This window comes from Ovis canadensis, chromosome 3 (assembly GCF_042477335.2).
Source record: "Ovis canadensis isolate MfBH-ARS-UI-01 breed Bighorn chromosome 3, ARS-UI_OviCan_v2, whole genome shotgun sequence".
In the NCBI taxonomy this organism is placed as follows: domain Eukaryota; kingdom Metazoa; phylum Chordata; class Mammalia; order Artiodactyla; family Bovidae; genus Ovis; species Ovis canadensis.
Window position 1 is genome coordinate 79935774 of NC_091247.1, and position 13002 is coordinate 79948775.

The 13002-nt window shown below is 38.1% G+C and overlaps 1 protein-coding gene across 5 annotated transcripts in view; it reads right to left on the reverse strand.

Moving 5' to 3' along the window:
- The window catches only part of CAMKMT (calmodulin-lysine N-methyltransferase), a 415590-nt gene that overhangs the window by 226344 nt on the left and 176244 nt on the right, over positions 1 to 13002 (reverse strand). For 2 of the 5 annotated variants that reach the window (XM_069583413.1, XM_069583415.1), the window contains exon 4: positions 9442 to 9492. The exons of the other annotated variants lie outside the window; for them this stretch is intronic. In XM_069583413.1, the coding sequence (XP_069439514.1) occupies positions 9442 to 9492 (51 nt within the window). The remainder of the gene's footprint in view (positions 1 to 9441; positions 9493 to 13002) is intronic. 5 annotated transcript variants of the gene reach the window in all.

Below are 13002 nucleotides of genomic sequence, written 5' to 3' on the forward strand. Positions count from 1 at the left end.
CCTCAGCCTCCAACATACTCCCTAGAGTACTACAGGCAGGGAAGACCTAAACTATTGGGAGGAATCCCTAACACTTCTGCAGAGTAGAATTTGGATAAGTCCAAATTATATGCAGATATTAATAGTCTTTAAAAACACATACGAACTTCCCCAGTGGCTCAGCAGGAAAAGAATCTGTCTGCTATGCAGGAGACAAAAGTTTGATCCCTGGGTCAGAAAGATCCCATGGAGGAGGGCGTGGTAACCCACTCCAGTATTCTTGCCCAGGAAACTCCATGGACAGAGGAGTCTGGCCAGCTGCAGTCCATAGGGTCCCAAAAGAGACATGACTAAAGTGACTGAACATACACACATATAATGATAACCAATTCAAGAATATAATGGTAGAGAAAAGCCCCTCTAAATAGCAAGGAAAAAGATAAAACATAAATAAGGTTTACAAGAAATGTGCAAAATTTATGTGAGGAAAACTTTAAAATACTCCTGAAAAAACCCAGAGTAAACTTGAACAAATGGAAAGCCATCCCCTATACTTGGACAGAATGATTCAACTTCATAAAGACATCTGTTTTTGCTAGTTAATTGATAAATTCAGGGCAATCTCAATAAAATACTAACAATTTTTATGGAACTAGATAATTTGCTACTAAAGTTTGTATTAAAAAAAAATGTAAGATTAGTCAGAAAAACTTTAGGGGAAAAAAGCTATGAATGCTGCTACTATTGCTAAGTCACTTCAGTCGTGTCCGACTCTGTGCGACCCCATAGACAGCAGCCCACCAGCTGCTATGAAATTCCAATACTTTGTCCACCTGATGCAAAGAACTGACTCATTTGAAAAGATCCTGATGCTGGGAAAGACTGAAGGCAGGAGAAGGGGATGACAGGATGAGATGGCTGGATGCTATCACTGACTCAATGGACACGAGTCTGAGTAAACTATAGGAGGTGGTGATGGACAAGGAGGCCTGGTGTGCTGCAGTCCATGGGGTCACAAAGAGTCGGACATGACTGAGCAACTGAACTGAACTAAACAACTATAACCCTGCGATACTGACACATGTTCAGACAGACCAGGGGAATAGAATAAAAGATCCAGAAGCAGACCAAGTAAATATAAAATTAGTATCTATAAAAAAGTGTTGTGTCAGATCACTGAGATAAAGATGGACCTTTCAGTAAATGGTGCTGGGATTATCAGAGGGTTAATCAGAAAAAGGATAGAATTAGAAACATATTTTGCATTATACAGAAGAATAAACTTCAAATGGACCAGCAGTTTAAATGTGAAAAATTACACCATGTAAACAGTATAAGAAAACACGGGTAAATTCCTTTATAACCGGAGTGTAGGGAAAAACTAACTATGACTCAAAATCCAGATATAATATAAAAAAATTTTTGAAAATCTGACTGCATAAAAGTTAATAAAAATTTAACTTCTGCAGAGCAAATAAAGAAACTCACAAACACTATAGCAAAATAAATTGGTAGAAACATCTATAACACACATAAGAGATAAAAGATTCTTAAATTGAGAGGAGAAAGGCTTCCCGGATGGCTCAGCAGGTAAAGAATCCACCTGCAATGCAGGAGACCCAGGAGACACGGGTTTGATCTCTGGGTCAGGAAGATCCCCTGGAGAAGGAAATGGCAACCCACTCCAGTATTCTTGCATGGGAAATCCCATAGACAGAGGGGCCTGGCAGGCTACAGTCCAAAGGGTCACAAAGAATAAACGACTGAACAAAAAAGCATGAGGGGAGAGAAAGACCTAAAATCACATTTACATTAGATAGATAGATGGACAGATAGACATCTCTTAAATACATGAAAATATGTCAACTTAACTCATAATAAAATAAATATAAATTAAAACTACACTGAGATAGCATTTCTCACCTATTGCACTGGCCGCAATTAAAAGGTTTGAGCAAATCTGGTGGCGAGGCTGAGGGAAAGCAGGCATTCTCATATACTGCTGGGGAAGGGAATTGGACAATATGTAATATAACTAGATTTGCATTTATCTTTTCACACACCAGTCCTACTTCTCCGAACTCAACTCACCCTAAAGAATTTAATCCATTGAACAAAACAATTCATAAGTCCACACCGAACTATTGAAATGCACATGATGTGGATGCCACTCAGTCACTCAGTTGTGTCCAACTCTTTGCGACCCCATGGACTGCAGGCCTCCAGGCTCCTCTGTCCCTAGAATTCTCCAGGCAAGAATACTGGAGTAGGTTGCCATTCCCTTCTCTAGGGGGTCCTCTCAACCCAGGGATGGAATCTGGGTCTCCTGCATTGCAGATTCTTTACCATCTGAGTCACAATACATACAAATTTACATACCTACATAACGGAGAGAAAATAGGAAATTCTTCCTTTCAACAGAATGTCAACCAACAAATTTAGAAGGAATGATTTGAATAGTAGTTCAATAGTTGCAGCTCTGGGCTCAGTAGCTCCAGGGCATGTGGGATCTGAGTTCCCAGACCAGGAACCAAACCAAGTCCTCTGCATTGCAAGGCAGATTCTTTGCCCACCCCCATCCCCAGCCCCCACCACAGTGAAGTCCCTAAATTTCCTGATCTTGATTACTGTCCTGTGGTTATATAGGGGAATATTCTTGTCCTTAGAAAATTCACAATGAAAGACTTAAGGGTAAAGGGATACCACATCAGCAATTTACTCATAAGATAGATGATACATAAGTAGACAAATAGGTATTAGATATAGATATAAAGAGATAAGATATATATAGAGAGATGTTATATTTATATAAAGATTATGTATATACATACATACAGAGAAAGAAAGAATGTTAAAGTGAACAGAGCAAAATATGACTGGTATTTCCAAGGTAAAGGATATAGGAATTCCAGGAAACAGTATGAATTTTTTCTCTAAGCTTGAAGCTAAAAAATTGTTAAAGTGTGTATATAAATACATAATTCTGGAGGGAGGAGAGAAGGTGTGTGTGTATATAAACATGGCCTACATAGTTCTTCCCTGGGGAGGGTATGCAGACAACCATCATTTCCCAGTGAGAGACTCAAGGTCAATTAGAAGATAACTTTGAAGAAAAAAAAAGCCAACCTATCCCCAAGGAAAGGAAATCCATCAGAACACAATGAATAAACTGGTCTCACAATGAATAAAACAAAAGGAAAGGAAAGGAAGCAAAACAAGAGATCAGATGGACCACAGACAGAATCAATCACTCATAGGAAGTCCCTCTGAAAACCAGTTTCAGAAAGAAGAAAATATTCATAGAAACTCTGAAATGGCAGAATAATGAGTAATCACGGGTCCTTGCTTTGCCCAGGACCCTACTTATGCCTGTGGTCCTGGCATGTTATTGATGGGGGCCAAAACGTGGTCAAGTTTGAATGATAAAATATATGACCATTCCACAGACAACAAACTATCTCTTTCAATTTTGTAATGGCTTTTATTTCTTCTTCTTTTCTGAGCTTTTTGAAACTCATGTTTCATTTTCTTCAGTTGAATCACTATAGCCTTTTTGGTATAATAATTATGCATCCTCAGTTCAGTTCAGTTCACTCAGTCTTGTCCAATTCTTTGAGACCCCATGGACTGCAGCACACCAGGCTTCCCGGTCCATCACCAACTCCTGGAGCTTGCATCGAGTTGGTGAGCCATCCAACCATCTCATCCTCTGTCATCCCCTTATCATCCTGCCTTCTGTCTTTCCCAGAATCAGGGTCTTTTCCAATGAGTCACTTCTTTGCATCAGGTGGCCAAAGTATTGGAGTTTCAGTTTCAAAATCAATCCTTCCAATGAATATTCAGGACTGATTTCCTTTAGGATTTGATCTGGTTTGATCTCCTAGTAGTCCAAGGGACTCTCAAAAGTCTTCTCCAGCATCACAGTTCACAAGCATCAATTCTTTGGCGCTCAGCTTTCTATATAATCCAACTCTCATAGCTATACATGACTACTGGAAACACCATAGCTTTGACTATACAGACCTTTATCGGCAAAGTAATGTCTCTGCTTTTTAAGATGCTGCCTAGGTTGCATATTTTATTATATCTTCTATGAACTGTCATTATTTATTTGCATGCTAGGTTTCTCCAATGCACACTAAGTTCCATTAGGACAGGCATGTTGTCGTTTTCATTTCATGTGCCAAATATGGAACCTGACATGTATAAGAACTCACTGAATGTTTATGGCACAAGTCTAAGTGTATTCCAAGCGCTCTATCACCCAAGCAGGTATGCAAACTTTTGAATTTCTGCATTCCTTCTAACCTGTTGTTCCTACTGTATTAACTATTTTCTTTTTCTACATCAACAGACCATCAGGTTTGCTTTTGAATTCACATGTCAACATAATCTATGTGATAATATTAATAATTGTGATTTTCTTAGACATTTGAAGATAGTAACTTTGATCAACAAAACTGCTTATTGTCCCAATATATTGATACTTCAAAACCAAATAGCTAGCCTATCTCTATGCTGTATCAATATTATTTTTTAGTGACTCATTAAGATATTGATAAAAAGTGAAATGGTTGGCAAGAAGCCATGCATATATGGAAAATGCATACACATACACATATACTATACATAGGACTGTAGAAGAGCACTACAAAGACTAAAATCAAGAGTTTTAATTCTCAATTACTTTTGAAATGACATTTGTTTTAAATTGAATAGTCCCTAAAAATATACTTTCCTGCCTTTTATTTTCTAATGCCTAAACTCTTATAGAAGTTGTCTTAAAACAATGATCCAGCACTCCCCCCTCCCCCCAAATGCAGAAATTTTGGCTTTTACAACATCCTCAAAAATATCTGGCTAACTTTTTTTAAAGGTAATCTGTATGTAACTGAAAAAATACAATAATATTCTCATGATATTCAAAGGTTTATCAAAACCATCATGACATAGGCAAATTTCAAATAAAATACATACCTATACATATCAAGGAGATTTGTGGTATTACTATTTATTAAACATAAAATAGATATTTGTTCAGTTGCTAAGTTGTCTGACTCTTTGTGACCCCACGGACTGTAGCCCACCAGGCTCCTCTGTCCATGGGGTTTCCCAGGCAAGAATACTGGACAGGGTTGACATTTCCTTCTCCAGAAGATCTTCCTGACCAAGGATCAAACCTGTCTCCTGCATTGGCAGGTGGATTCTTTACCACTGAGCCATCATTTCAGTTCAGTTCAGTCACTCAGTCGTGTCCAACTCTTTGCGACCCCATGAATTGCAGCACACCAGGCCTCCCTGTCCATCACCAACTCCCAGAGTTCACTCAGATTCACATCCATCGAGTCAGTGATGCCATTCAGCCATCTCATCCTCTGTCGTCCCCTTCTCCTCCTGCCCCCAATCCCTCCCAGCATCAAAGTCTTTTCCAATGGGTCAACTTGTCACATGAGGTGGCCAAAGTACTGGAGCCATCAGGAAAGCTCAAAATAGACATATACATAATGCTAAAAAAAAAAACCAAATCATAAAATAGGAAGTCCTAAGAAAAAAAGGATATATGATTGGAACCAAAATACTAGCTCCTGTGACTAATAATGCTATGGCCTCTGATAAACCATGAATATGTCAGTTGTGTTTCTCATTCAAATGAAATTTTGTTATTCACTCCAGCACAACAATGGTGGGCTATCAGCCAGGACATTTAAAGAAACTTAAAACAGCTGGACTGTACAAAGAAATTGTTTATAATGTGAATGAGCAACCTCAAATTATAAATACTATAGTAAACAAGGAAATTGTGAAAAGGAAAATAATATTGTATAAGTAGAGACATATTATTTCTAGGATTTAAACTCTATGTAACCCTGCTGTATTGGACCCACTATTTAAAAGGAGACTAGCTAAGAATTGGGCTTAATTCTTAATCTTAAAAACCAAGTGGAACAAAAACTATTAAAATTCCTTGAACTAATCTTTATAGAAATAGGTTTATTAACAAAGCTACCCAACAGTACAGTCCAGAGGAAAAAAACTGATCCTCAGTTTATCTTGAGACTAGAAAATGAGATTTTTATAAGCCATATATTTATTTTAAAAAATCAGTATCTGTTCTTTATTCATATATCTTTATCAGTTCAGTTCAGTTCAGTCGCTTACTCATGTCCGATTCTTTGCGACCCCATGACTTGCAGCACACCAGGCCTCCCTCTCCATCACCAACTCCTGGAATTTACTCAAACTCATGTCCATCAAGTTGGCAATGCCATCCAGCCACCTCATCCTCTGTTGTCCCTTTCTCCTCCTGCCTCCAATCCCTCCCAGCATCAAAGTCTTTTCCAGTGAGTCAACTCTTCGCATCAGGTGGCCAAAGTACCGGAGCTTCAGCTTCAGCATCAGTCCTTTCAATGAACACCCAGGACTGATCTCCTTTAGAATGGACTGGTTGGATTTCCTTGCAGTCCAAGGGACTCTCAAGAGTCTTCTCCAACACCACAGTTCAAAAGCATCAATTCTTCGGCTCTCAGCTTTCTTCACAGTCCAATTCTCACATCCATACATGACCACTGGAAAAACCATAGCCTTGACTAGATGGACCTTGGTTGGCAAAGGAATATCTTTGCTTTTGAATATGCTATCTAGGTTGCCCATAACTTTTCTTCCAAGGGGTAAGCATCTTTTAATTTCATGGCTGCAGTCACCATCTGCAGTGATTTTGGAGCCCCCCAAAATAAAGTCTGACACTGTTTCCACTGTTTCCCCATCTATTTCCCATGAAGTGATGGGACCAGATGCCATGATCTTCATTTTCTGAATGTTGAGCTTTAAGCCAACTTTTTCACTCTCCTCTTTCACTTTCATCAAGGGGCTTTTTAGTTCCTCGTCCCTTTCTGCCATCAGGGTGGTGTCATCTGCATATCTGAGGTTATTGATATTTCTCCCGGCAATCTTGATTCCAGCTTGTGCTTCTTTCAGCCCTGCGCTTCTCATGATGTACTCTGCATATAAGTTAAAGAAGTAGGGTGACAATATACAGCCTTGACGTACTCCTTTTCCTATTTGGAACCATATATATGTATATGTTATATATATTCTGCCTGCAATGCAGGAGACCCGGGTTCAAATCCTCAGGAAGATCCCCTGGAAAAGGGAATAGCTATCCACTCCAGTATTCTTACCTGGAGAATTCCATGGACAGAGGAGCCTGGCGGGCTACAGTCCATGGAGTCGCAAAGAGTTGGACATGACCAAGTGACTAACACACACACATACACATATATATATCAGGCCCCCAGAAACTTCATACACATGGTGGAGAATGTCTTTGTCATCATCTCTTGTTCTCTCTAAGGCCATCACATTATTAAACTATTAATAATAATTTAAAAAAACAACCTAGACCTGGAAATACTGTGTCATGGTCAATATTTAACAAATACTTCCACACATTAAAATTTTAGAAAGGTTTAAAACAATAAGAATTTAAATGATTTCTTAAAATACATCAGATACCCTTCCCTTTCCTTTTCTCTAATATATAAGACAGGGGAAGGAACATCACCCATGATCATCAAAAACACTAAATCATTCATCAAGTGAAATGTGTTCTGTAGTGATATTGCATGTACTTTGGCCCTTTAAGAACATTAAAGTATTGAGTTGGGGAAAATACATTGACTGAACATTGACAAAGTACAGTGCGGTTAGAATCATTCACATCAAACACATCATCAGGGATCTTCTAGATAAAATGCCAATAATGTAGCTAATCTTTTTGGTTAAACAATGCTTTTAGAAGTGTCTTAAGAGCTGAAATGAATATCTAGAAATTCTTTCAAATGCTATAAGGCCATTAGTAGACCAGCACATTTGTCAACAATTTAATTCAATATTTTTAAGTCATCTCAAAGTCACATAGTGGTGGATTTTTTTGTTTTCAAAGCATCACACTTGTTATTGATACGCTATGTAACAGATAATACATTCTGAATTTTTCTTTGTTTATTAACAAACCCTTGTAATTAACTTGCTTTTAAATCATAAGTATGATACTATTTTAATTTCCCTCACACTCTCTACCCTATCATTTGAAATCACATTAAGCTGACTCTTAGAAGGCCACCTGGTGTAACACTATGACATTGAAGGGAGCTGTTCTGGTATGCAGGAAACACTGACAGTCTTCTGTGCTAAAATCCATTTCTCTAACTGATGACAGAACTAGGGGAAATTAATTTTTGCTATTCATAAATACCTGACAGGTTTAATGTAAATGTTTTGAAAAAGACCTCAGCATATGCTGCACATACATTATATATGCAGCACTACACTGGAATATTGTATTTGAAACCCATTCAATTTCAAGATCACTACTGCTGAAACTGTTGAAATTTCTCAAATTACTCACAGATTGCAATTTTCTCCATATACATGTAAATAACAACAGAAGTCCCCATGAAACCTTTCAGTCACTGGAAAAATCAGCAATTTGACACTTAGGACAAATTTCCTTGATAGAAAATACGATGAAAACGCAGGTAAACCTGACAAATCACTGAGCACTAGTCTGGCTCCCCTCCTGTGGTCAGAGCCAAAGAACTTATTCAGAGACTGTGCTCCTGTTCAAGGTACGGAAGGGCTGTTACAGAGTGGCTCTCACCTTAGAAATAACCCTAGCCCAAAGCAGATGACTTGGACCTCTTTTATAATGGCAAATATGTAACCACTCCTTAGGATACCATATAGCCCCAGAGATACACACAGACACATACATTTAAGTATATATGCATAGTAAAGGACCTATGCAGACTCAATCCACATTATGTATCAGACATATTCCTGGAAAGACCATGTAAAACTACATGGGAAGTTTTTTATTTATTAAATTCTATGGGGGGAAACCATTTGAAATGGAATTATCCTTAATGGATCCAATTTTTAAATTTTATGTTTATTTCCAAGTTTGAGTACTAGATTGAAACACATCAAATAGGTTAAAAATCTATGCATTCATATTGATACTAAAAATAAAACTATAACCTCGTTGGTCTCCTTTAGAGCATGCTAGGGAACTTATTATTCTGAAAACAGGTAGATAAAGGGAAAGAAATCAAGCATTTAAATCTGCCTTTCCTATATTAACCACACTGCAGGTTACCAGTAAGGAAAAGTTTCTCTTTATGGAAGTATCTCAGTGAATAAATGAATAAAAATAAAGGTATTAGAATATCACCACTCTGCAAGGCCATAATGAAATAATGGCCACTAATATCACGAAACAGCAATATCCATTTGCTAGGTTTCAATGAAAATGCAGAATACCACCAATGGAATATTCTTGCCAAAAAAAAAAAATGAACCTGAATCAGATCAAACAGAATTCTCAAACCCTGGTGTCTAGTTTATTTATTTACCATATATGTACAGGTACTAAGGATACAGAAGTAAACAAGATAGACTTACTGTTCCCCAAGGAGCTTCTCTCTCTGCTTCCCTGGTGGCTCAGAAACATGTCTGCAATGCAGGAGACCTGGTTTCAATCCCTGGGTCAGGAAGACCCCCCTGGAGGAGGAAATGGCAACCCACTCCAGTATTCTTGCCTGGAAAATACCACAGATGGAGGATCCTGGCGGGCTACAATCCATGGAGTTGCAAAGAGCGGGACACGACTGAGCGACTAGCACTTTCACTTTCAAGGAGCTTCTACTCTAACAAGGGAAGCAGACAATGTAAACAGTTACATTAATGTTTAAAGTGTTACACTAGGGAAGGTAGTGGGTGTTACCACGAGTGCATGGCAGAAGAATCTAAAGGCAGTTTAAGTTTGCATTGACATTTTAAATTATTGTAGATTTTTGTGAGATAGGCAATTTGAGTTATTGAAAATGCTATTTTAAAATTTCCATTCAAATTCATACATGCACCATCCTGACTCGAGTTCATTTCCAAATTTAAAAATTTCCCCCCCCTTTTTTTTTTTAACAAAGGCACTGTCTCCTTAATGGATTATCAGCTTAAAGTTTTAACTATTAAGCTGATTACTGATTATGTATCTGCTACCTAGATGGGTCCTAGTTTATTTCATACAATATAAATTGGTACAGGCTCAAACAATATGAAACAAGCAAAGCAGAAGCTTAAAACAATGATATATGAGTGTTGATAACATTCTACTTCTCCACTAGCATGCATGACTGACAAATGACTCAATTAAGAGCTTAAGAAATGGATGCCATAAACCTGTACTTTTCTGTACTCATGGAATACTCACAGTCTTCTAGTCAATACACTTCCCCCAATTCCATTCACATTTTAAGTGATTTGCACTGACAAGAAGGTCTGTATGAGGTTGGCAGTTTCCTTCTCTCATTTATTCCAGAAATACCATGTACTGGCTACCTGAGGCAACTTGGGAGTCCAAATCGCTTCTCATATTTTATCTCCCTGGAAGTTAAAATAACAGCCTATATATTGTTTTATAAGAATTTCCTTCAACTTTACTCCTTACTGATACAGTGCACTTGAAGGATGAAATGCTGTCCAACATTCATTCTAGCTTTTTATCCTGTTTATTTCTTCATTGTTTTCTTGTCCTCTTTTCAGATTTTACAGCTTAAGATATGTTATAGATTTCAGATTGTCTTTAGGTCTACAACCAGTGAACAACAACAACAATAAGTGAAAATAGATACTAAGGGATGCCCAGAACATATTGCTGTATGATGAAGAAGATAACGAGGGAGAAGGAAAGAGGAAGAGAAGCAGAGGAAGGGAAAAGGAGGAAAAGAAAGACAAAGAAGAAGCAGGAAGAAAAAGAAAAAGGAAGAAGATGAGAAAAATAAGTAGGGGAAGACCACTAGCAAAAGCAAGGAAATAATAATAATACCACCTTTGGATAGAAATGCTGTCATCCTAATAAAATATATAATATCAGGACTTCCCTCATGACCAGTGGCTAAGACTGTGCTCCCAATGTAGGGGGCTAGGGTTCAGTCCCTGGTCAGGGAACTAGATAGATCCCACAGGCTGCAATTAAGAGCTCCTATGCTGCAACTAAAGATTCCCCATGCTGTAACTAAAACCCAGCAAAGCCAAATACATAAATAAATACTAAAAATAAAATACATAATATCTTGAAAACTGCAATTTGGTCCTGGAACAAAAAACTCCTGAATGAGGCATGGGCATGGGTCAGAGTCTGAGGTGTTGGAGGGAAGTTATTAGACCACAGAGCCAGACAGTATTACCCCCTGAATTTTATCATCCCTGGGGTAATTTTAAAACATGAACCCCAAATTCTTTGACATTCTTCCCATCAAGAGGTGCATTCTATATCCCCTTTCCCTGAATGTGGGCAGGCTTGTGACTGCTTCAACTAAATAGGGTTAGGTGATTTCTGAGGCTAGTTAAGAAGTCAGACAAGCTGTGCCTGTTCCTTACTCTTGTAATCCTTTCTCTCTGGAGGCCTCCACGTAGGACCTTCCCTCCTAAAACCCAGCAACAGTTCATGTCCAACTCTTTTGTGACTCCATGGACAGTAGCCTGCCAGGCTTCTCTGTCCATGGGATTTCCCAAGCAAGAAAACTGGTGTGGGTTGCCACACCCTCCTCCAGGGGGCCTTCTCAACACAGGGATCGAACCTGTGTTTCCTGCACTGGCAGGCTGATTCTTTACCACTGAGCTACCAGGGAAGCCCAGAGAGACCATATAGAGGTATTCCAATCAACAATACCACTTAAGCCAGCCTTTAAGTGGTCCCAGCTCAAGCACCAGACACATGAACAAAGAAAGCATTTTAAAAGTGGACCTCCCAGCCCTCAGTCATTCAAGTCTAACCAGTAAAGGTTCAAATGGAGCAGAGAAGAGCCATCCCTGCTGTGCTCTTCCCCAATTCTCCATCCACCGAATCTGCGAGCACAATAAAATTGTCGTGGTTTTACACCACCAAGGTTGGTATGATTTTTTAATGTAACAGAGATAATCAGATCAAATTTGGTTGCTCGAAGTATGGTACTGTGGAAACAAAATCTGAAACACATGGCACTGGCTTTGGATTAGGACTCTAGATAGAGGCTAATAGGAAAGGCTTAAAGGAAGAATATACCAGAGATATCACCAGAACCTCCTGGAAAGTAGACCTTTGCTGTGTAGTGGAAGTGTTGATGAATGGACTATTGCATAGTGATTTTAAATGCTTTGATTTCCTTGTGTACCAAAAAAAAAAAAAAGAAAGAAAAAAACTATCTCACTGGGTTGCTGGAATCAAATGAGATAATGTTACATTGAGTTCTAAGCACAGTGCCTGGCACTTAGCAAAAGTATTTAGTACATATACATCTTTTATGCCTTATGTAAAAAAAATTTTTTTTAATCCAAACCATGCTGACTCAATGCTTTCACTTCTTACATCTTTGTGGTGGAAGAAATTCACTCAAGGCTTGTGCTTAATTATCTTTAGTAAATTATTCTTGACACTTTGCTATATATGTGCTAAGGAGAAGAGAGAAAAGCACTTAATAAAAATGAATATAAAGTATTTTCATTTATTAGACGATCTTTCAGAGGAGGAGAAAATCATGATGAAAATTATACAGGTTCAAAATTACAAACTGGAAACCAGCTGTTTTGAAAAAAGAAACATTTAAGTAATACACATAATACTCTCTATGAACACATATCTCTGCTTCAAAATATGTTCCAAAGGAAGAGTTTATGTCTCAGCTTATTTATAAACACATGTGCAGGGGGAAAAAAGTTCAATTTCCATCAGTGGAAGGAAGCAATCTATCTCACCATGGGTCTGGAACAGCTTTAACAAGTCTGAGATACACAATAGCAGCAATTTCAACTTTCCCAGCACTCTATTATAAAGAAGCATCTCATGGTGTCTTGTGATAGTATTAATAATTTATCCATCCAAGAGGTTTAATAGTTAAAAATCAGTTCCATATCGCTTTCATCATATTTGGCCCTAAAACAGCTCAAAAAAGGAGTGGTAACTGTTTACACTTTTTCAGCACTGTT